At 43.6% G+C, this 22,399-nt stretch overlaps 1 protein-coding gene across 2 annotated transcripts in view; it reads right to left on the minus strand.

The window, feature by feature from the left end:
* Positions 1-20,766, minus strand: part of RUNX1 (RUNX family transcription factor 1) — a 178,888-nt gene extending 158,122 nt beyond the window's left edge. For both annotated transcript variants that reach the window (XM_068144576.1, XM_068144575.1), the window contains exons 1-2: positions 20,654-20,766; positions 20,327-20,440 (exon numbers count right to left, since the gene is read on the minus strand). In XM_068144576.1, coding sequence (XP_068000677.1) covers positions 20,327-20,381 — 55 coding nt within the window. In that variant the 5' untranslated portion in view covers positions 20,382-20,440; positions 20,654-20,766. The remainder of the gene's footprint in view (positions 1-20,326; positions 20,441-20,653) is intronic.
* Between the last annotated feature and the right edge of the window lie 1,633 nt (positions 20,767-22,399).

Consider the following 22,399-nt stretch of genomic DNA (forward strand, 5'->3'; position numbering starts at 1 on the left):
TTTTATATAAAATACATAAAATCTTCTTCTTTATAACCTGAAAGTTTCTCCACACTTTATCCTTGAGGGGACACAAAAGACTTTAATGAAAGCAAGCCCCACACCAAAAGGCTATCTTTTAATCCCTGAAAAATAAAAAGCTACCATAATTTATAAAGCAAGTGTCTCTGCCATGTGAGGGCAACTGTATTGTAGCTCTGGTCACTGGCTGGCTGGAGCACATGGGACAGGGGCTGAGTATGTTCATTGAAGCTGGGTGCAGGGTCTTCTGTTGGATCCTGGTCTTTAGGGGATCGTCCCTCATCTTGGGGTGCATGGGGTGAGAAGTGGGATGGGAGCAGTGAACTGTCAGATCACCTCCTGACTCCACATTAAAGACAAGGAAAACAAGCCCTGGTGAAAAACCACAACGCTGGCTAGAACAGCTATTTGTAACGACCTTTGCTAATTGGCTCCAACAGCTGAAGAGGCAGTTCACCATCTGCCCTGTCTTCCAGATATGCTCTGTGACAAGGGAAGTAAACTCTGAAAAAGGAAAGAAGCTTTCATACCCTAAAACATTTTTTTTTAAAGAGAAGGCAATGCAGATGGGCTAGCAAATACAGATCATGTATTTTTCTTTTACTGACACAGGAAAGTACACTGCCTCATTTTTTGTCACTTAAAAAGTAGTCTGAAGCACTAAACAAATAAACTGAAGTTGGTAAGTTTGATCCAGCATCAGTCTCTTATGAATCCTAACTCTGCTTTCTCATCACATCTCGCTACACTGAGAGATGCCACAGCAAGCCCTGAGACTTTGACTGAAGGAGTGGGATGTGCAAGTTACTCTGAAGCCTGTCAGTGGTGGCTTGCCTAGATTCCTTTGATGATCCCAGTCTAAATGCTTGCTAGTGTTTGAATATCAGTGCCCTTCTAATGTCTGAACTCTGCAGAAAGATTTCTTGGGGTTTCCCACTTAAAAGGCAAGCAAAAATTGCAAGCATTCCCATAGCCAGGCAGGGAGGAAAATGGAGGTATACAGTCCCAGAAAACATGTTGCCAGATGGAGAGAGAAGAAGCAACTGCAGCACCTCTACAGTGTGATGAGAGAGAGGGTGATGGGGCAGAAGGTGGCCACAGAGCCGGATGTGATATGATGCCCTCACTGAGAGCAAGGCTCTTGAAAGGAGCAAGGGCCAGGAAAAGTCTTAGACTGGTAAGGAACAGAGAGGAGAGAGGAGTATGCGTGGGCCTGGGGATGGGTCTCACATAGCACAGAGCCTGAGGGTTCCTGGTATTTTGTTGAAATAAGACGGGCTGCAACAGGGACAAAAACAGAAAAAAATACAACTGAGCACTTTAATCAAAGCTAGGAGAGAAGTAAAAGCATGGGTGGAGAGTAATTTGTGGAAACTAATGTGGCTTCAGACAGCCTTACGTTACAGAGGACTCTCTTAACTTCCTCCATACACTTCTGAGACTGATCTTAGCTCTTGCCAAAACCATTTTTATCTTTTAGTTTCATTTCATACTTCTCACAAACCAAATTTCAGCTGCACTGGTCCAGTAAACCCATATCCTTCACCTATCTTTGAGCTGGTTTCTTCAGTGCAAATTCTTCAGGGTTCTTTCCTATACATTTGTGTGAATCCTAGCACAGCAGCAGAGTGTGTTAGCAAAAAGGACGGACACAAAGCCAGAGTAAAAGAGGTGAAACACAAAAGTTGTTTATTATTAATTATCATTATTATACAAAATTAATTCACATTTTTATTGAAGCAGTTTCCCAATGTATTATTTTTTTCCTGAAAATCAAATTCCTTAACAGAAACCCATCTTGCAGCAAATGAAGAAAAAGCTATCAGGCTTATGAAACCAATAAGAACTCCGATCAAGCTGTTTTAAGCCAGCATGTCCTGATACATCTTTCTGTAGCAAAAGCACTGAGATAATACTGATAAATTTTATGCAGAGCTCAAGAAAAAGAATATTCTTGGTTGAAGAAAGAACTGCCTTTTTCTGATAGCCCTAGTTTCTGATCAGAGACAAAGAATGGAAAGCCTTTTTTTGCTAACACATAACTAAAAACCTAAGGTGAGATGTTCAAAACTGAGTAAACCTAAGTCCTGAGAAGCCCAGTGAACACCACAGCTTTGCGCAGAGGCAGGTCCACGTGTCCAACACCTTTGTAGCCTGTACATCTGTGAGCTTGAGTTTGAGCTTTACAGGTGTGTTTGCTTTGAAGAGGTAAGTAGCACCATTTACATAGTTATACATAAAGTCAAGGCTCAGGCTGCAAACAGAAACCACACACACACATAGGCACACACTTCACCACAGCAAAAGGGTTCCTATCAGACCCAAGGGAGCCAGCCATAGCCACAGAAGCAAAGGCACACATAGTTGAAGAATGGGGATCTAGGTCTGTGTTGCACTGAGATTTAAATGCGGATCTATTTGCCTAACTGCACACCTCTGGGCCCCAAAATGCTTTTCCTTTTGCATTAGCAGTTCTGGTCTCTTCCAAAAGTGCTCAGAATGTGAGGTTAATGGAGCCTCAGAAAGTGTTCTGAGATTGCAGGTTGAGGAGCACTGGAAGGGAGGCAGGCATGGGTGCAAGCTTATGGAACCCCAAGCCATGAGAAGTAGACACTTTTAAAAGCTCTTGTCTGCAGCCGTCCTCTTGAAAACACGTCTCCATCTCCTTGTTCAACCCCATGGCCGCCTGCGGTCCCACCTCAGCCAGAGCGGGTGCCCGGCCGCCCCTCATGCCCCATTTATAAACAGGGGAGGCCCCTTTTCAGAAACCTGCGAGTAACTGAAAAACTGTGGCAGAACTCAACAGCGTGAAACGGCGGCGGGAAAGAGCACGAAACAGGAAAGCGCCGGCGAGGTTCACGCCATGCCCCCCTCGCTGGTGCTCGGCAGGGACGGAACTGCTGCAAAAGCGGCGCAGGGCTGTTATCAGCCCCGCGCAGGGGCTGCGGTTTGCTCGCTTTTGTAACCCTTCTTCAACTGTCACTTGTTTTTCAACAAACAGGATGCCTCTGCTAAGGCTGACAGCTTCCCCGTGACTTTTGGGCAAGGAGTGGTGCAGGTTCTTTTTGTCACCCCGGGGTCGCTGGACACTCTCCCTTGGGGAGGGCAGCTTCAGGTGTACCCCGGATAAGGCACCATGGAGAGGACAGACCTGGCTCCTTTCTGGAGCTGTCCTCTCGTCAGCAAAACAAGAAACGTGTCGTGGAGGCTTAGCCGTATCAGAAAGCAAAGGCTGATCTTCCATCTTGCTTGCTTTTTATTATTCCACCTAAAAGCAGTTAATAAGGACATGCTTGTGCTACATTTAGGGCACACCCAAGCTGCTCAACTCCTCTCTGTTCAGTGCAGCAGCCACTGACATGGCACAATGGCTGCAGGGCTGTGGGTAGCACGCTTTCTTTGCTAGGTAGTTCCCTTGCACAGGCTGGAATGAAAGCATACCGCAGGACTAGTTGAATGGGGATGCTGCTGGAGGGGGCAAAGGATCTACTGCCCTCAGCCAGCAGTACCAAAGCCTGTGGCAGAGACAGGGTTCCCAACACTGACGATTACTGCACATTTATACCCCAGTGTTAGCAAAAACCCTGCACCAAGCTAAACTGCTCAGGTTCCTCAAGAAGCACATTCAGTTTTTGAAGGTCACTTGAACTATCCCGTGGAGAAGCTTGCTGTCTCTGCAAACAAGAAAAGTACCAGCCTGGGTTTCTACTCAGAAATTAAACATAGGAAAAGCAAGACATGGTTTGCCCCTGCTCTGATATTGCCTAGTCAAAGGGCAGCCTCTGTCAGCAGAGCAGGAGCCCTTAGCCTGCAAACTTTTCTGCCACTGCACGGTGCTGTGGCAGATCAATGCTAGCGAAAGCAGAAAAAAATGATATCTAAAAAATGATATCTGTAGAAGGACATTTCCGGGGGTTGGGGGGGGGGGGGGAGGAGTATTTTATTTTGAAATATTTTCTGCAAAAAAAAAAGACCCAAGCCACCAAATCAAACCACCAAACAAAAAAATCCCCTTCTAAACAGATGCATAGCTTCTTCTCACATCTCCCTGCTCCACACCAACCTCCAGCTTTGCCAGATCTGGTGAGACTTTTTAGGGAGTCTCCAAGCAGTGATGTTTCCAGCTGGGTTTGTAGAACTGAACTGCATTCTACTCCTGCTCTCCCTGCCCATGGACAACCCCCCTGCCCTGCTGGCACAGGGAGGTGCAAATCATCAACTGCTGCCAAAATGGTGTTAAGCCAGGCTGGAGAATAGCCTAGTGCACTGCTGGTTTTGGATCTGTGATTCTAACAAGGCAAATGAGCCTTGTATCACAAATTGTTTGTCAGCTAATCTTACTTTTGCTGTTCCCATATTGCTCACAAACATCTCAGAATATTTTCAAGTTTGTCTGCTGCTCAAAATTAATTGAATTTTTCCCCCCCCCTGCATTTTTTTAAATGGTTTGCTATTTGAACTAAATTGCCCATTTGCAGGGGGAGATGTTCAGACCTTGAAATAGTGACTGTAATGATAAGGTAAAATTATGGTGAAAAACATTGACTAGATCAGATTAGAAATTTAATGTAAACAAGAGATCATTTTATAGATAGTTTGGCTTAGAATTGTAAGTAAAAAAGAAAAAAGAAAATAAAAGAAAAGAAAAAGGAAACAAAAGGTTCTATTTCTACTTCTCTCTCCACTAGACTTCTGATATGACCACTTTCTCCTGGTTCTCCATCCATGAAGATGAGGAACATCCTATTCTCAGCTTCTGAATGTATTTGACTGTGTTTGTGTATCACTCTGGGACACTGCACACCAAACTGAGCTACAAACCCCCTTTATCAGACTGCTTTTCTGTGGAGGCAGTGCTTATATGATTGCGCCCATTCTTTCTGTACTTCCTCTAGCTTTTCTGGTTTGTGGGCAAACTTTAGCAAAATTTGATAGAGCAGAAGTGGTCTTAAGTTCCTACAGCTTTCATGAAACATGGCAGTAGTAGAGAGGCTCTGTCACTTCTCCCAGCTGAAGGGTGCCCAAAAGATACTTCAGAGATTCCTCAGAAGAGAAAAACCTTCAATCAGATTAAAGTCTTATTGGACGTTAAAGAATGCAGCCACAAAACCCATGTCTGCAGGAAATCAGCACTCACTAGTTCTGCCTAGGACAGCACATCGTGGCTTTTTAAATGCATCAAACTAGACTTGCCTTGAATTCAGAACACAGGCCACTTCCATCTGAAATTCTACCAGAAGCCAAACATTTCCATGGAGAAGATTTTTAGTGGGTTTACACACTTTCAATCAAACAACCTGGGTTGGCTTTTTAAAATTTCCCAGTGAAGCAAGGCACAACAAATTCTCATGAGAAGGTTCCCACAGCTCCAGTAGCATGAGAGATTTTTACCACATTATGCTGGTTGTGGGGAAGGCCCACATTAACAACATGATGAGAGCATTTGGATTTAATAGAGTTAATATACACAGCACAATTACCCAGCGTTTGAGGCAGATCTCAGTCCATGCCTCTCCTAAGTGATTCCCCAACAACTCCTTAATAACATGATGAGACCATTTATGATGCCATTGATCACATCATTAACATCGGCTGTGGACTGAGACAGGTCTTGGTACACTCCAGTTCAAACTGTCTACAAATAGCCAAACTGAAATGATTTAATGCTAGCACTCTAAAGTTGCGTGGGGCTCAGGCATCATAACGCAGAGGTCCAACACTAAGCCTCACAAAGAATCATAGAATGTATTGAGTTGGAAGGAAGCTCTAAAGAACATCTAGTCCAACCTTTTAAGAAAATAACAATGCTGCACAGGGCTTCTGGTGTCATGGAGGACATACCCCATGCTGTGCTGCTAGTCCCTGCAGAATGCAAGCCAGCATGATTAGTAGATATTTATTGTAATGGACACTGAAAGGTAAGGTTACTGTAGGGTTAAAAAAGGGAACAAAATTAATCCTGCAAGCATACACTTTAGCACTTGAACCAGCCCCTTAGCTCCTCATCAGTTTTTATCTACCACATCATAACTTGCATCAGAACTCCGACACAAGCTGCCTACCAAGTTTCACATCTATTAGCGTATGCTAAACAGGAAAATTTAAGACACGAAGAAACTAGTCTAAAAATACATCTTTTTCCTACCTCTGTTCTCTCTCCCACACCCAGCATACACCACCTTTCAGCTCTGCATTGATTTCATTGCGTTATCAAAATGAAACTAACAGGCTAAGTCTCATGCAGAAGCCTTCTAGGAGAGGCTGGATAAAGGAATGCAAGAAGGCAGCGAAACAGGCACCTGTTGATCCCATGGCTCAGTGTACTAAACCTGAGATTTCAGAACAAAGATCAGAAACCTTGTAGGTGTATTCACCACTTACATATAAAGGACAAAATGCATAACTTGGTGTTTCAGCACTGTGTGCTTAGTAATTAGTGAGTAGGACTGCATACCAACACCACAAGAAGCCAGACCTTCCATCCCTTTCTGACTTTCTGTACCAACTGGAAGGGGATGAGGCGCAGACATCATGAACAAAGGACACTGGTACCAGGTGATAGATACACAAGCAGGGCTTCTTTTGGCTGCTTGTATCCATCTAAATCTACCCAAAGTGGGAAGATACCAGTGAAGACAAAGGTGATGATTTAATAAACTGGTAGGATGACATTATGAACAATGGGGGACTTGGTTCAAACACCAAGCTTCTAAAAAAGCCCTGAACAAATGCTAGTGGATTTTTCTCAGAGCACAACCTGTGGGAATTGCCTATATTGCATTATCTTGGCTCCAAGCACCTGTGTCTCGAATGACAGCAGCTGGGGCTGATGTTTCTGTCACTCACTGATCCCCTGAAATTGTGTCAGCCACAGCTGACTGGGCATATGCCCTCTTCAAACTGGAAAACAGCACCCAGTGGAAACAGTACTGTGTCCCAGAAGTTTGCTGAGGAGAAGTGCTTTTTGCTAATACAAGGGCTAAATCAGGCATGCTGCTTCTGCCACACAATGAAATACTTCTTCCCCTTCTTGCATTCTTCCTGACTTTTGTGCTGGGCTCTGGAAAGAAATGCTTGCTATAAATGTTTTTTCATGCATATTTTTTAGCAGTCAAAAGCATCATCCACATTTCTTTCCCTTCACTGTCTGATAACTGAAGACATTTTGGTCTGCAGATGCAGAAGTGAGGACTAGCAGCAGAATCAGCCATGTTAAGTCATACACTAGAAATGTTTGAGTTAATTTGTTTGTGGCAAATGTTGCAAACTGCAGCATTTTATAAAAACCTCAATGACAAGGTAGTTTGTTTTCTCACCAAGAAAAAATAAGTGGAGAGAAACTTTGCTGCAGCTAATTACCTCCCAAAATAGGACAGCTAATGTTTTTATGTAGGTTATTTTTCTAGCTTTTATTTCAATCTCTCTTTGAACTGCAGTTTCAAATAAGGGATGCCTCAATGCTGCTTTATGTTTCTTGCAGAAAGAAAGAAAAAGTAAATTCCAGCAAGACCTTGCAAGAAAAGGGATGAGAAGCTAACAAGTGAGGGACTTCAGACAGAAAGGAATTTGAGGAACAGTGAAAAGATTTTCTTTGGAAACAAGTTGGAATCTGACAACAAATTTCTGTTTAATCATGCTTTGGGTTTGATTTTATTTTATTCTGGTAATATGGCTGTGTGAATAAGTTGCATTAGGGTGAGCCTTCAGAGGAGGCTATGGTTTTAGGCTGGAATGCTCAGTAACTGGCTTAAATTATGTACATGGGAGAAAGCCTACTGAGCTGGCACGTCATGTTGCTTGGTTAGCTGTGTATATGCTGCTCAGTCAGCAGCTGTGCAACTTGTGCAGGGAAGTCTCTTTTCTGCTGGGGCCATGAGGTATACCAGGATTTGTTTGTGAACAAGCTGGAGATGAGCAGTGTTTGCTGAAGAAATTAGCAAAGCATAAATGGGAACATGCCTGACATGAAGAAAATGTTTCATAGCTGAAGATGAAAACCATGCTCAAAAATTGTTTACTGAGAAAGATCCTTTGTTTTCCTTCTACTTACTTTAGCTGGCCCAGGGTTGTAAAGCCAAGCCCTGCTGTTGCAGGAGCTCCCATTTACCCCTAGGTACTGTGGAGCAAAATGTTCAATCTTGCTCTTGCTTTTGAACAGAGCAAAGGACAGGTAGAGATTCCTGATGGGAAAGCTGTCTCCCATCCATATGGCAGGATGCCCAGACCCCAGGAAAGGAGCAGGGACAGCATTGGCTCCCCAGTGCCCTTTGCAGTACTTCACAAAAGCAACAGGAAGATCAAGGGTGCTCTCTTTGACAAGACACCACCCTGAGCTTGTACCACACCATCTAACACCCCCAGACACAGCAGAGGTCTGTTATATTTCCTAATCCTTCTGCCTGGAGTGGGCTTTTCTGAGGGCTGAAGGGGGAGATGAAACTCCCCCTCCAACTGCTTCTGTTTAAATAATGCTTTTGGTCTCAAATTATTGTGGTTTAGTCAAAGCCTGAAACCTGGAGGATGCAGGCCTTGGGAACTGCTTTGCCCATCTCCACATGGGTCAGGGAGTGCCTGAAGCATGGAGCAATTAGAGGGAGGGAAGGAGAGAGAGCAGAGCAGTCATACAGTGAGACTTGGACAGTCTGGAGAGCTGGGCAAAGAGGAACCTATGAGGGCCAACCAGGATAAGTGCAGAGTCCTGTATCTGGGAAGTAATAATACACCGTGCCAGTACAGGTTAGGAGGTGATCTGCTGGAGAGCAGCCCTGTAGAGAAGGACCTGGGGGTCCTGGTGTATAACAAGTTCTCCATGGGTCAGCAATGTGCCCTTGTGTCCAAGAAGGCCAAAGGGATCCTGGGGTGCATTAAGAGGAGTGTGTCTGGCAGATCGAGGGAGGTTCTCCTTCCCCTCTAGTCTGCCCTGATGAGACCTGACCTGGAATATTGAATCTAGTTTTGGGCTCCCCAGTTAAAGAGGGACAAGAATCTACTTGAGAGAGTCCAACAGAGGGCTACAAGGATGATTAAGGGACTGTAGTACAGCCTTATGGGGAAAGGCTGAGAGCCCTGGGGCATTTCAGTCTGGAGAGAAGACTGAGAGGAGATCTAATAAATGTAGATAAATATCTGAGGGCTGGGTGTAAAGGAGGAAGGGACAGGCTCTTCTCACTTGCACCCTGTGATAGGACAAGGGTCAATGGATGTAAACTACAGCACAGGAAGTTCCACCTCAACAAGAGGAAAAACTTCTTTACTTAAGGGTCACAGAGCCCTGGAACAGGCTCCCCAGAGAGGTAGTGGACTCTTCTTCTCTGGAGACTTTCAAGACCCATCTGGATGCATTCTTGTGTGACCTGTACTAGATTCTATGGTCCTGCTCTGGCAGGAGGGTTGGATTTGAAGATCTCCAGAGGTCCCATTCAATCCCTGTGAGCCTGTGATCCTGGGACTGCCCTCACTATCCTGCAAAAATAAGCCAGCCCATCTGCATGCAGATGGAAATGCAACCTCTGACTTGCACAGTGCCACTTTTAATACAGTATCCCTTGTGACTGACAAAACAGGGCAGAAAGGGATGTGACATTGCTCTGAAGCAAAGGCAGGTTGTGGCATAGAGAGGAGCCAGCCTCACTCCTCGGTATTTCATACATGGAAAGATGTAAGGATAGCAGTGTGAAAAGTGACCTGAGCATCAATGATCTAACCTTAGGTTGGTAACAACTCTCTCTGGAGGAGAACAGCCATCACAGGTCTTGTCCAATACCCAAGCCAGGCCCTTCCACTGGTTTTGTTGGCTTTTGGATTGGGTGTTATGTACACAAAACATTGGGCTGCTTTAATTGCCCCAGTAACATGTGAACCTAAATTATCTTTCCTCCTATAGACATCTGCCTAATGACATAATTTCACCCCACAGGGGAACTGTAAATCCCTCTTCATGTTGGTACATGTCTAGTTAGTTACATCAGAGCACTCTTCCAAATGGGAATGAACTTATATAGGTATAAAAGTGTTCATACCTGTAAAGACTTTTTCTCCCTAGTAAAGAAAATAAGCTGTTGAGGGGCTAATGTAGCTTTTCTGCACCTAAAAATACTGGTACAAAATATTATCACTCCTCAGAGGTAGTACTCAGAGTTGTTTGACTGCATATTAAACTGTAAAATAAAATGACTGCTTGCTTTGCTTTCCCATTAGGAGAAAAAAAAATCCAACCCAACAGCAGAAGTTCTGATTTTTACACTGAAATTTTAGTGGTTCATCACTTTTGACCTCAAGAAGTTTATCCTATCACTTTTTTACCTAGGCAAGCCATTCATATGTTTTCATTTCTACAATAGCTCAACATGCTGTACTTGAAACAGTCTGTTTTGTTTAGAAGAGTAAATAATTTTCTCCAATGGAGCAAAGTGCAATCAGAATAATTTCCTGTTCATATGAGAAACCTGAATCTTGGTTTCAGTGTGAGTTATTTTATGTTTAGAGTAAAAAAATATATGTGGGTGTTTAGCACTGTATATTATCACTTTTTGCAGGCTTGATGCAGAAGCTAAAGAGAGAATTGGTGCAGAGACTAGGGTGTCTTTTTTCCTTTCATAGGTGGCCTTCTTTCCAAGCTGCATCAGTGAAGGTCTTTATAAAGCACACAGGGTAAAACTCACATGGTTCTTTTCTATGCTGTCCTCTCTAGTGAGAGGACAACCTACCTGATGAGTCTCCAGGCTCATTTCATTTCCCTAGCTGAACTTATAAGCAGAATGATTTCCACATGCTATTTGTTCCTCAAGCTTGGGTTCAGATGAAATGGTGACAATAAAACAGGAATCAGGCTGGTGTAGAGGCCTGATCAGTGATCTAGTGGATGTATGGCTTCTTAGGACCCTGCATAGGGTAATCATGAAGTCCTTGCTGCCAAATCCACAAAGATATGATGGAAAAAGTGGCAGTGAATTTCTTTGCTAAACGTTTGGGCAATGTCTATAGGAGCAATTAAGCCACACTATATTGCAGTAACTGATTTGCCAACCCTTGTGCAAATGGAGGTCTCTCTCAGCAGAGATGCCTATGACACTGACCCATGCAAAATCCAAAGCTCATTTACATATAGGGCCTGAAAAACAGAAGCATTTTACAGAAGTCTGATATTATCCAGTAACTGTAATATAAAATTGCATTTCCTATGAACTGGGCATGGTATGTAGTCATATATCAGTTGACTGCTTTGCATGATGTGAACATGGACAGATGGTCAGCAGCCATGGCAGCATTACAGTGTGGAGAATGTCCTCACGGATGAGGCCTCCCCCTCATTGCCTCTTACTTGGAATGTATTTTCAGGGTTGTTTTCCAAAGCTGCAATTGCACTCACAGAAGTCCTGTCCTACTCTGTTCTTCTGTATAAGACCAGCAGATGGTACATGGTAAAGAATGCTTCTTTCAGAGTCTGTCATCACTGCTGAGTGAGGAAATCCACTTCACCTGTCTCCACCAGTTGAGGCACACATCTTGATGTGTAAGCTAAGTCCAAACCAACACCAACCAACCAGAGAAAAAGTCCCAGCCAACTCAGAACTCTTTCTACATCCGTGAACAACAGGCCATAAATAATTGTTCCATGGCAGTATTTCCTAGGTAAAAGAGACAAAACCTCTCATTCTCAAGCCATAGTTCTTCTACTTGGCATTACATAAATTACTCTTGCTTCTTAATGCTGTGTTTCTTTCAGCCCCCACATCAACACTGGCATTCAGAGTTCACCTTCTGTCTTATTCTCCACTTCATCATCATGTGGTTTTCTTTTCAGATTTCTTTGTTATTAAAGGATATACTCAACCCCACTGCAGCTGATGGTCATGTTGTCCCTGTCTGGATAGAGCCTGGTTATTCTCCCAAGAACTGACTCTGAGGTATGCTTTCTGCTGCTGGTCTTGTCTACAGAGGGAGACTGTGCCCGCAGGTATGTGGGAGTAAAGCAGTGCAAGCTTAAATCTATCCAACGCTTTTAATAACAGTAGTGAAAAGCCAGAGTTACATCTCCTGCCCCCACTCACTACCACAGTATGTACCAATGTCCTCCAGGGGTTAGCTGTTGGCGGCCTACACCCTTACAACTGCATCTGTGTTGTCCTTGCTAAACAAATGAAAGCCTTCATTTTTGCTGCATCAGCTTGCCTTCCACTTCTCTTTGATACTGCAGCAAGCATAAATAAGGACCAGAGCCCTGACAGGCAAGGAGGCTCATCTGCCCACTCCAGAGGCTGTGACACCTCACCCTCAGCTATTGCTGAGCATGCTTGCAGCACTTGCCTTCACCAAAGCGGGCAACTACAGGGTGCTTTAGTAATGCTTACAGGACTCAGCATCTGGTGCATGTTCAAAGCTTCTGTAAATGCCCTGATACCTCGAGGCACAAGTCTGGCTGGCATGACACAGGTGTGTGCCACAAAACTGGTTAGAAAATGGACTTATGAGAGATACTGCTGGGGCAGAGACTGAGAAGATGAAAGACATTTGGCACAAAGAAAAGAAATGCAGCAATGCTTCTCCCTGAATCATAGAATCAATAAGGTTGGAAAAGACCTCAAAGATCATCAAGTCCAACCTGTCACCCAACACCTCATGACTACTAGACCATGGCACCAAGTGCCACATCCAATCTCCTCTTGAACACCTCCGGGTTGGTGACTCCACCACCTCCCTGGGCAGCACATTCCAATGGCTAACAACTCTCTCTGGGAAGAACTTTCTCCTCACCTTGAGCCTAAACTTCCCCTGGCGCAGCTTGAGACTGTGTCCTATTGTTCTGGTGCTGGTTGCCTGGGAGAAGAGATCAACCCCCTCCTGGCTACAAACTCCCTTCAGGTAGTTGTAGACAGCAATAAGGTCTCCTCTGAGCATCCTTTTCTCCAGGCTCCCCCACCCTCTCCTCATAGGGCTTGTGCTCGAGGCCACTCACCAGACTCATTGCCCTTCTCTGGACATGTTCAAGAGTCTCAATGTCCTTCTTAAATTGAAGGACCCAGAACTGGACACAGTACTCAAGGTGTGGCCTAACCAGTGCTGAGTACATGCAAGATGTTTTGCAAATGGTCATCTTTCTCTTTTAAAGACCACAAAAAGGTTGCTGATTTTCCCAGGATGGCAGGGATTTCCCTGAATACCTCTGAGTGAAATGTTTGTAGCAAATCACATGAAACTAGGGGCACCTTCTGAGTACATCTCAAAATCAGAGTTCCAGTGTGAAACCATGCAACAGAAAACACCCCACAAGACAAAATATTCAGAAGGCCAAAGAAAAAGCCCCAAGTCCTTGACTTGAACTGCTTTGGGATTCACTGGGATCAGAAACTCAAAATAAAAAACACAGAGTGAAAAAAAAACCCAGATAGATCAAAGCTGGAGAAAATGTTCTGAAAGATCTTTGTGAAGTGAAACTACCCAATTTCACAGTTTCACTTGCAAGCAGAAGTGAAGAGCCTGATGGACAGTATTAAGGAAGAATTAGAAGCTCTATCAGGTAGCAGCTACTGCCATGCTTTGCTTCCCTAATTTCACAGTCAGTTCTTCTATGCTCTTTTTGATTTTTCTTCCCCCCCATTCTATCTCCATTATCTGTAGAAATCTTTATTGAGAATTTGATGTTTTGAACTAAAATGTATCTTGGTCATAAACCCAGGCTTGATTTTATTGGGAGCTAAGTGGAAGAAAATGAATTTCTTTGGAAAACCAATTACATTCAGTATCTGTATGTATAAATTCTAGTCTCCTTTCCACTGGCAAAAGGAATGATGAGTCTTGCATTCCATATCCCTGTGGCTATGCTGGTGCATGTGTGGACTACACCAATGTACTACAGACCTTTGTAGGTGCTCTACTCCTCCAAGCACCACCACTGTTGTCACCCTGTACAGTACATTAATACACTTCAGAGCGGAGATATCCCTGCTACTCATCTACTGTCTGGGAAGCTGACTCAAGTCTATACAAATATTATCCATTCTCTTAAGATGACAGAAGACGTAATGAGCAGTGTAATGTTTTCTTGTCCTTCTCTCAGACTAGTGATTCACCTAGTCAGTGGCCTGTCTCTCTCCATGGCCAGTGCCAGATGTCACAGAGGAAGCCATAATTCATTTTGCAGATGACAGACTTGCTTACATGGAAAGTTTTCTTTCCAAGCTTTAACAGAGATCAGTTTGTTCTCCTAAATACAGCAGTCAGAGATGAAGGGAGAACTTAACCCTTCCAAAGCTATGTTTTTGCCTTTTTCTTTTTTTCTTTGTCTGGCTAGTATGTATTAAGAAACTGTTAGGTGTATATAGGGCCAGCTGTTTTAAGGAGCCTGCTGAACTCTTGGTTTCAATGGTATTTTAGGGCAATGAATCCTAGGCTGCAATCACCCACTGTATAAGAAGACTTTTTCACCACATCTTGCCACACTGACTAAGCACAGAGAAAGGCATAGGAGTGAGTGGGTGAGCTGACTATCAGAGTTGTTTTAGGAAAATACCAAACAAATAGAAAACATGAATAAATAGCAAACAAAAAAATGGGAAAAAAATGAGTAGACACGTCCTTGCACACTATAAAGTTCAGGAACACAGAATATCTGTCAGGCTGATGCCCCTGCAATGAAGGGATTGTGTGGCTTGTCCCGAGTTCCCCCACTGCACTCTGGAGTGCCATATGTGTGTACGCAGCCTGATGATCATGGCAGCCACACCACTCAGAATGGCTCATGTTCCATTTTAAACTCACATCCGCTATCTGGGAGACCCGTGCTGGCACGGGGCAGAGATGGATGCCAGGAAGGATTTGCATCCAAAGGACGGGTGGTCCCTCTCCTGTTAGCCTCAATCCATCCTCTTACTCAGAGCCAGAGCTGCTGCTTCTTTATCCTCTTGTTGAGGCTGTTGGATCCATACTGCCACCCTTCTCCAGCAGCTCATCAGGCACCAATGCATTTTGGCAAAAGCCGCTCAAGCCACTGGCAGACGTTATAGCTGTGTCATGCAGCCCTCCTTCTTCACTGAGCTTCCAGGGCCAGCAAGGTACTCTACAGGCCTCCTACTTGCAAACCCTTGCCCCAAATACAGGCAGGACAAGTTTTCCTGTCTTGTCACAGAGGGAGCGACTCAAAATTCTCACTTAATGAGGCACTGTAACTGGCAGTTTCTGCAGAGTACCAGCCCACCCTGACTTATTCCTGTCAGTGAAATTCCCCCTTAGCTCCCAAACCTGCTCTGCAATTCACCCTTGCTCTTTGTAACAGGCCAGCAGTACTTTAGATGTTAGTTTGACCCCGTGGGCACCACTTTGGAGGTGCAGCAGAGAAAAATGGGACTCAGTGCATGCCCTCTGGCTGTGGTAGTGTCAAAGTAGGATGATCTTCTCCTGTTGGCCTTTGCTGTTTCTTTAGGATTGCTTAACTTTGCATTTAAAAGCAAGGATGTCTATTTCTAAATCCAAGAACAGTAGTTTCTTTGCCACCCTTGGTTTAGGTACAAACTCTTCCCTCTCAAAGAACATGATGATATGGACACATATTTTGTGTTCTGAAGTAAAATTATTCAGGGCTTCATAAAGTACTTTTATACACTTGCCAATATCACTGGCCTTCACATGAATTTAAAAGCAAGCAGACTGTTCTTTGGGGGCATGCCTTAGAGGGCAAACTAAACCATAATTATCTTCTGGTCATAAAAGCAAACAAACAAAAGAAGCAGTTTCTTTTCTGTTCACATTGCATACACTGGCAGTGTGGGGAAGATACTTTTATTTTCCACCAGAGAGCTACCTCACAGCTGAAGTTTTGCTCTTGCAGTAAAACATGGCAAAGCTGCCATCCAACAATCTCTTATTAATGGCCACATAATAATGGGCAAACCAATCTGGGAGATCTGAAGGGCAGCTCGAACCCTAAATCATTGCTAAGACTGTCATCACAGCCCATCATGATGCTGGGTGTGATTGGTTAAATACTTAGTCTAATATTTTGGCCTAGGATAAAAATCTTTTAATTTTCCAAAGTAGTGTATTCATCTCTGTCAGACACTTTACCCCTTGCTTCACAGGAATTCCTGTGTTCAGGTCTTGCAATGTTTCTCAAGACTGTCATGAAAAAAAGGCTCAAACAGAGGGAAGGCTGTGCAAATCAGGCATTGTGCAAGTTTTTTTTCTCCAAGTCAGTGAAGCTTTTTATGAGCTTTAGTTCAATTTCCTATTCACAAGATGCAGTTAGTATTTTATAATGCTGTCACAAATTAACTATTACAGTTCAGGCAGCCTGCAAAAGTGCTGGAAAACCTTCTTTTTCCCCCACATAGTGGCAATGTAGTTTATGTGGCAGTGTTGGGTACTGTGCTGCTGCCAGAGAAATGTGTCTTCAGCAGTTACTTCTGGCCTATGACCACTTCTGCTAATTCACTAGCTCTAGAGGGCTGAAATCACTAGCAGCTTGCTACTCTGCTCTTCATGCAGCAGCCTGTGTGGACAAATAGTTGTTCCTAGGGAGGTTGCATACGCTGAGATTGTGAGATTGCAGATGTAGACTTTGATAGCATGGAGCCTCAGATCACTTCACTCTTCCATTCACACACAGCACCAGGGATTTTAGGAATCTACCAACATAAAACCCATCATAAGGCAAGTCAGATCCAGCATATTAAATGAGAAGCATTGTGCTTAGGTATAGATGTCCATGGGTACAGGCAGGTAAATCCTTCAGAGCAGAAAAAGCTTCTTGCTATAGTTTAATTTGTTTGTATAATTTTATTTAGCTTTTGCAAAGTAAGAAACTCACGATGGCTGGGAACTACTTGACACATTAAAACTAAGAAGAAAGTATGCATAGGGTGTTTTTCCATGTTGTAAAAACTCTCTGCTGGAGGTAATTTCCATTTGATATAAGAAACTGACAAAATGTTGCATCACAAGTCTTCATTCTGATTAATTAATGAAAAATAAAACAAAGACCAAACCCAAAGTAACCTTCTTTGTGTATTGAAATAATTAAACCCTGCAGCAAAGGTAAAAATGAGGGGAAAGTGCCCTTCTGGAAGATATTATACTTCATGCTATTAGAGCTCCATAAAAAAACCTCAAAAAGATTAGTTAGTCTGTCTTCCTTTGCAGACAAAAAAATATTAGGAAATCTTACAGAGCAGTATAATACCTTTAAGAAGTTAAAAGAAGTTATGGGGTGGGGCAAGAATCGTGTAATTATCTAGGCACCCTTTAAAAACTATGTGTGTACTCTTTAGTACAAGATTCTCCACCAAGGTCTTCTTTTAGTCCCCTTACTCGAAAGGTGTTGACCCGGACAATATGTACAGACCTGTGTTTGAACTCTTAATATAACCAGAAAATCTGTCATTATACTTGCTGGAATAAAAGTTTTATTCTTGCTGGAATAAAAGTTTCAAGTGGAGCCTTGCAGATGCAGTCCTAGATTTGAGAAATAGATGGAGTGACCTTTTTCTAGGGATTGCAGTGCATCGAGACACTTAGAAATGCTCCTACCCTGTACTCCTAACTTCAAGCTCAGGCTGTAAACTGCAAGAGGTCATCAGAAAAAAAGAAGCCATCATTAGGAGAACTAAGAGCAGAGACATTTAAATGTGTTCAGCATGCAGAGCTCATTACTGGAGGTTTCAGTATAATCCTCATTTCTTTACCTAGTGGCAGAAGCGAGGACCTGGTGTGGTGTGATAGAAAAAGGGCCATATCCTTTGTGGTGTACCACATTCAATTAATATGTCAGGCTTTCCATGCCTGTCACTGCTCACAGGGGCTGGAACAATGGTTCTGCTTCCCCACTCCCCTCGTTTTTCCCAATATTCACATAGTATCAGGCTCAAAAAGAGTTATGGATTTCCTTCTCAGAGAACTGCATGGACTGATAAACTGAAATCCACAGCAGAAAACAAGTTGTTATTTTTCCCTTTACCTTACAATTTCAGTTAAGAGAGAAAGTGCAATAAATTTTGGCGGGAAAAAAGAGAAGAGACAGTTTTGGTCATCTCGAGTGACCAGTCTACGTAAACACTATCGAGAAGCACGGGTGAGAACAACCAACCCTGGGGATGATTATTTCTCTTGGTCTGAGGCCCAGGCGTTACTTTTGCTGCACCCAGGATTTTGAAACTGTGCGAAGTTCATTTGAGCAAAGAAAGGAACAAAATGGAACTGCTGGAAAACCATCACAGGCTTCCACATTCAAACACAATATTCTTTCGCAACAATGAAACATTAGCTTTTATAACCCGACCGTAAGCACTATTGCCCAAGCTTTTCTAGCACTGTACAGAGGGAGCTTTATCTTGCTTGTGCTGGGCATGTACCATGATTTGTACCTGGCTTGCCAAAACTGGATGAGTATCTTAAGATATCTAGAGTGTTTTCTAGCCTAGGCCAGGTAGGAAAAGAAAATACTAGCACTATAGCATCATTAATGACAGTAATGAGAATAATAAAACCCATTCTGGACAGCTGAGCTAAATTACTTGCTGGATTAACTAGCTTCAATGAAACTTCTCCTTTTCTGGGCAAATTTGTCCTTGGTCTCCAATTGATTGCACTCAGGCTTCCTGGGCTCCTGCCTGCAATATTGCATGTGCTGTCCCTGATCCATCCTGTGGGTTGGCTGTGAGCACTGCTCTGTGAGGTTTACTCTGTTTGTTATTTTATCAGAAGTGCAAAATTTCCTCAGTAAGTCTTCCTGTGCTACAGATTAAACAGTAAACAGTTGGGTGAGCTGAAAAAAAAAGATGAAATGCAGGAAGATCCTTCTCGTTATTCTAGCAGTATTGCTTCCTTTGCTTGGTAGGGGTGCTGAGGAAATGTCAGCTGCAAGTGCTGCACAGCAGTTAGCCACCTTTTGCTCACCCTTCAGCATCTCCCCAGCTCAGGCTAGAAGGTGCTGCAAGCCAAAGTGACTTGTGAAGCTTGCTGCAGTTCGGCTCTCCTCCAGTGCCAGGAAAGACAGATGTAGAAAATATTTTCACATAAGCAGGGGGACAAAAAGAACCAAAGCAAAGCAGGAGAATGTGCTATCACTTTGTCAGGCTGCCCTCCACATGTATCCCACTTTGGATAGCACTGATCTCAGGAGCAGTAAGGTGCTGGCACAGCTGCTGCTTGTGACACAGCAGCTGGGACGAGCCTTCCGCATTCCCCAGCCCACTTATTAATACGAATAACTCATGACTCATGCCGACACTGCCAGCAAGGCCAGGAAACTCTAGTCTGTAACTATAAAGAGTTATGAAGTGCTGCTCTCTAGCAGCACCCTGGCCAAGCTTGATGAGCGCTCTGTGACGGGCTTTGTGTGCCTTGTCATCTGCTTGGCCACAGCCCTGCTGCAAAAAAGGGTTTGAGAGGTCAGAGGGCTTGCATGGAAAGGGGAAAAGTTCAGCTGTAGCATGAGCTATTTAGGAAGGTAGCTATGAGGAAGCGGACAAATTTCTCGTACCAGTCCCTAGCTTACTCGTATGAATAACCTATGACTAAACCATTAGCTCCATGGGGGATTGTGAGAACCTTAGAAGGAGCTGAGTGTGCTTGGTCACTGGTGAAAAAAGAGAGATTGCTCAGTGAAGCCCCTCAATTTCCTCCTCAGCCCTTACAGGACGACTTCATTTCTTTAAGGGTGGCTGCAGCTGATAATTTGCAGTCATCTGAGACCTGTATGGCATCAACAGAACCTGAATTTATCCACACTGCTGCTTTTCCTGAGCCACGTAAGTTGAAGCTAACTTTAAGCAGGTTTCTAAGCTTTTTCTAACTTCTCTTCAGTGAACATGCCTTTACCCAGGCTGATGGTCTAGCATAAGTGAGACAGCATCACGCTCTGCTGGCTGTACACACTATCTTGCTGCTCACTCCCTGTATTTCAGCCTGTAAAATGTGTTGTGTGCCTTTGACTGTCATTTTTCAGGGCAGTGGCTCAAAAAGTCATAATTCTGCCAAAAGAATCAAAAGGGGCTTGTGCTACTGCTATGCTATCTGCAGTAGTTCATATGAGTTATTCTAGCACACATTGATTCATGAAGAGAAAATTCACAAGCATGCAGTGGCTGTTTGAACATCTTAAATTAATCCTTGTTATAATCTCTTCAACAGACTGATAAGTAATGAGATGGTATTCCTATAAGCTTAGATATTAGCTTCAATGAGAGTGCCTCAAAGGAAGCCACATTGGGAAAAAGTATGTACTACAAGAATGTCCCCAGATCCTCTCCAAACATGCATTTCCTTAAGTATGGGAAAGTGAAAAATATCTTTAGAAAATCTGAATGGCACTTACCTCTCAAGAAGTGCTGGTAAGAAGGAAGTGACTCAAATATGCTGTTTGAATCCATTCTTTCCTCTGTAAAACTCACTCTCTCCTTACAGTGAGGGAATATATGATTTCTTCTACCTTGGGGAGTGAAAAACGAAGAATGGTCATTGCTAGCACCCTCTTCCCAGCCATCACGCTGTGTTTTATCCCGGTGCCTCTGGAGCAGCCACAGAGCGGATTATAAGCCTCTTTTGCTAAAAGAACTCTGAAATTGTTTCTTAAAAAGAAAAGCAAAAAAAAAATAAAATAAAAAAAAAAAATAGTGGCTGGGTTGTGGTTGATGATGCTTACCACTCTACGAAACTCTGTGGTTTGCAGTCAAAACGATTCGCCCTGCCTGCTGACCAATATCCCGGACCCGCTCTTGTGTGACTGCCTCTGTACCCAACTTGTGGTTCTGTGGTTGTTTATGAGGCCCAAAGAAGTGTTTCACACAACCAAAATTACAAATTTAACTGTTCCCCTTTCCAGAACCTGCCTCCATTGGTCCCTTTGCATCATGTGACCTGCATGATGTCGACTTTCTTTCTTTTTTTTTTCCTTTGGTAAACTTTCTGAAGTCATGCCCTACCCACTCCACCTGCCCTCCCCTGGGCTGTAAGAGGCAGCAATGGAGTCTGCTGAGGGAGGGAAAAGAAGAGTGACTCACCGTCCCTCATGCTACAAATGGTCTTGCTGAGTTAGTTCAGCTCTGCTTGTTTTGTTGTTTGTGGGTTTTGGAACTACTGATTATTTTGATAGAGATTTCACTGCTGCTTATTCAATAGTAATTCAAACCCGGGTTATTAGTCTGCTGTTAAGGCAGGACATGTAATTCATCCTGTGAAACATGAGGAATCAGCTGTAGGGAAGACCACTGGCTGGGGTAAGAACACTGTGAAGAGGTTTTGGTTGTTTGGTTGTTTGTTTTTTAAAGGAAAAGTAAAAGAAACTGTTGGGGGTGGGAAAAAAAAAACACCAAACCACAACAAAAAGCTCTAGCATTTTGAGCCTGTGTGATGGTGCTCTCTAAGGAGTGCATGAAGTTCACTAGTCTCTGAGCCCACAAGAGAGGTTTGTCAGTTACTTCTATAGTGTTAAGTCTGGGAGTCCTTGTTTAGCCCAATTCCTGTTCCCATCAGAAGAATCCCTACCCAAGAGAAAACCTGAGTAAAATCCTCAGGATTTAGCTCAGTATCTCTTGAGGTTATAACAAGCCTGTCCTGTCCATAATTCTTCCCTTTCCTTCTCAAAACAGGAAAAGAGAGTGGAAAAAAATAGAAAAGATCCTAATCCTCATAATCAGTTGTCAGTTGTGGCTTTGGCTGTGACAATGAGGGGAAAAAAAGGGGAGAAAAGTCACTTACTACAGCCCAGAAGTGACTGCTGTGCCACCCTTTGTCGCTTTTTCCTGTCTTCTGAGCAGTGGGTAGCAGCCCTTTTCCACCTTGCTGCAAACTACAAGGAGACTCACACCTGTACAGCCTGGGGTGCCACACGGTGAAACCCATGAAAGCATTGCCAGGAAACCCATGGTAATAAAAGGACTGCACCAACATGTGGGGCTAAAGCAGAATGAGACTTTGCCAACATCTCTCCGAGGGACTACCACAGGGCAAGAGCTCCCTTGGAAGAAAAGCAAGGAGCCTTTGCAATATTATCAAAAAATACTGGTAGGTGGAGCAAAACCACATAACAACACATAGTTCCTCCTGCAAAGAAAGAGTTCACAGTGAAACCCCTGGCACAGACGCTGCTTGCCCAGACTGATGCCAGACTTCTCTGGAGTTCTGCAGAAGCACCTCCTGCACCGAAGAGTAGGGATGCTCACACAAAGTTAGGTGCTTAACACATTTGGATTGTTTTGGCTGGTTTCAGCTATGGCAGTGGAATGCCTGTTTCCAACACTGCCTGCATTTCTGGGGCAAATGCAATCTCACAGGCATGCTGGTTTCTTTTCAGGGCTAGCAGGGAGCTGTATGTAGTATTTTTTTCTTATAAAAATTCACTCACCTGAAACAGAGGTATCTTACGAAATAAAGAGATGTGACAGTTCTG

This window comes from Melanerpes formicivorus, unplaced genomic scaffold, assembly GCF_026170545.1.
Source record: "Melanerpes formicivorus ecotype bairdi unplaced genomic scaffold, bMelFor1.0.p_v2 SCAF_11, whole genome shotgun sequence".
NCBI lineage: Eukaryota > Metazoa > Chordata > Aves > Piciformes > Picidae > Melanerpes > Melanerpes formicivorus.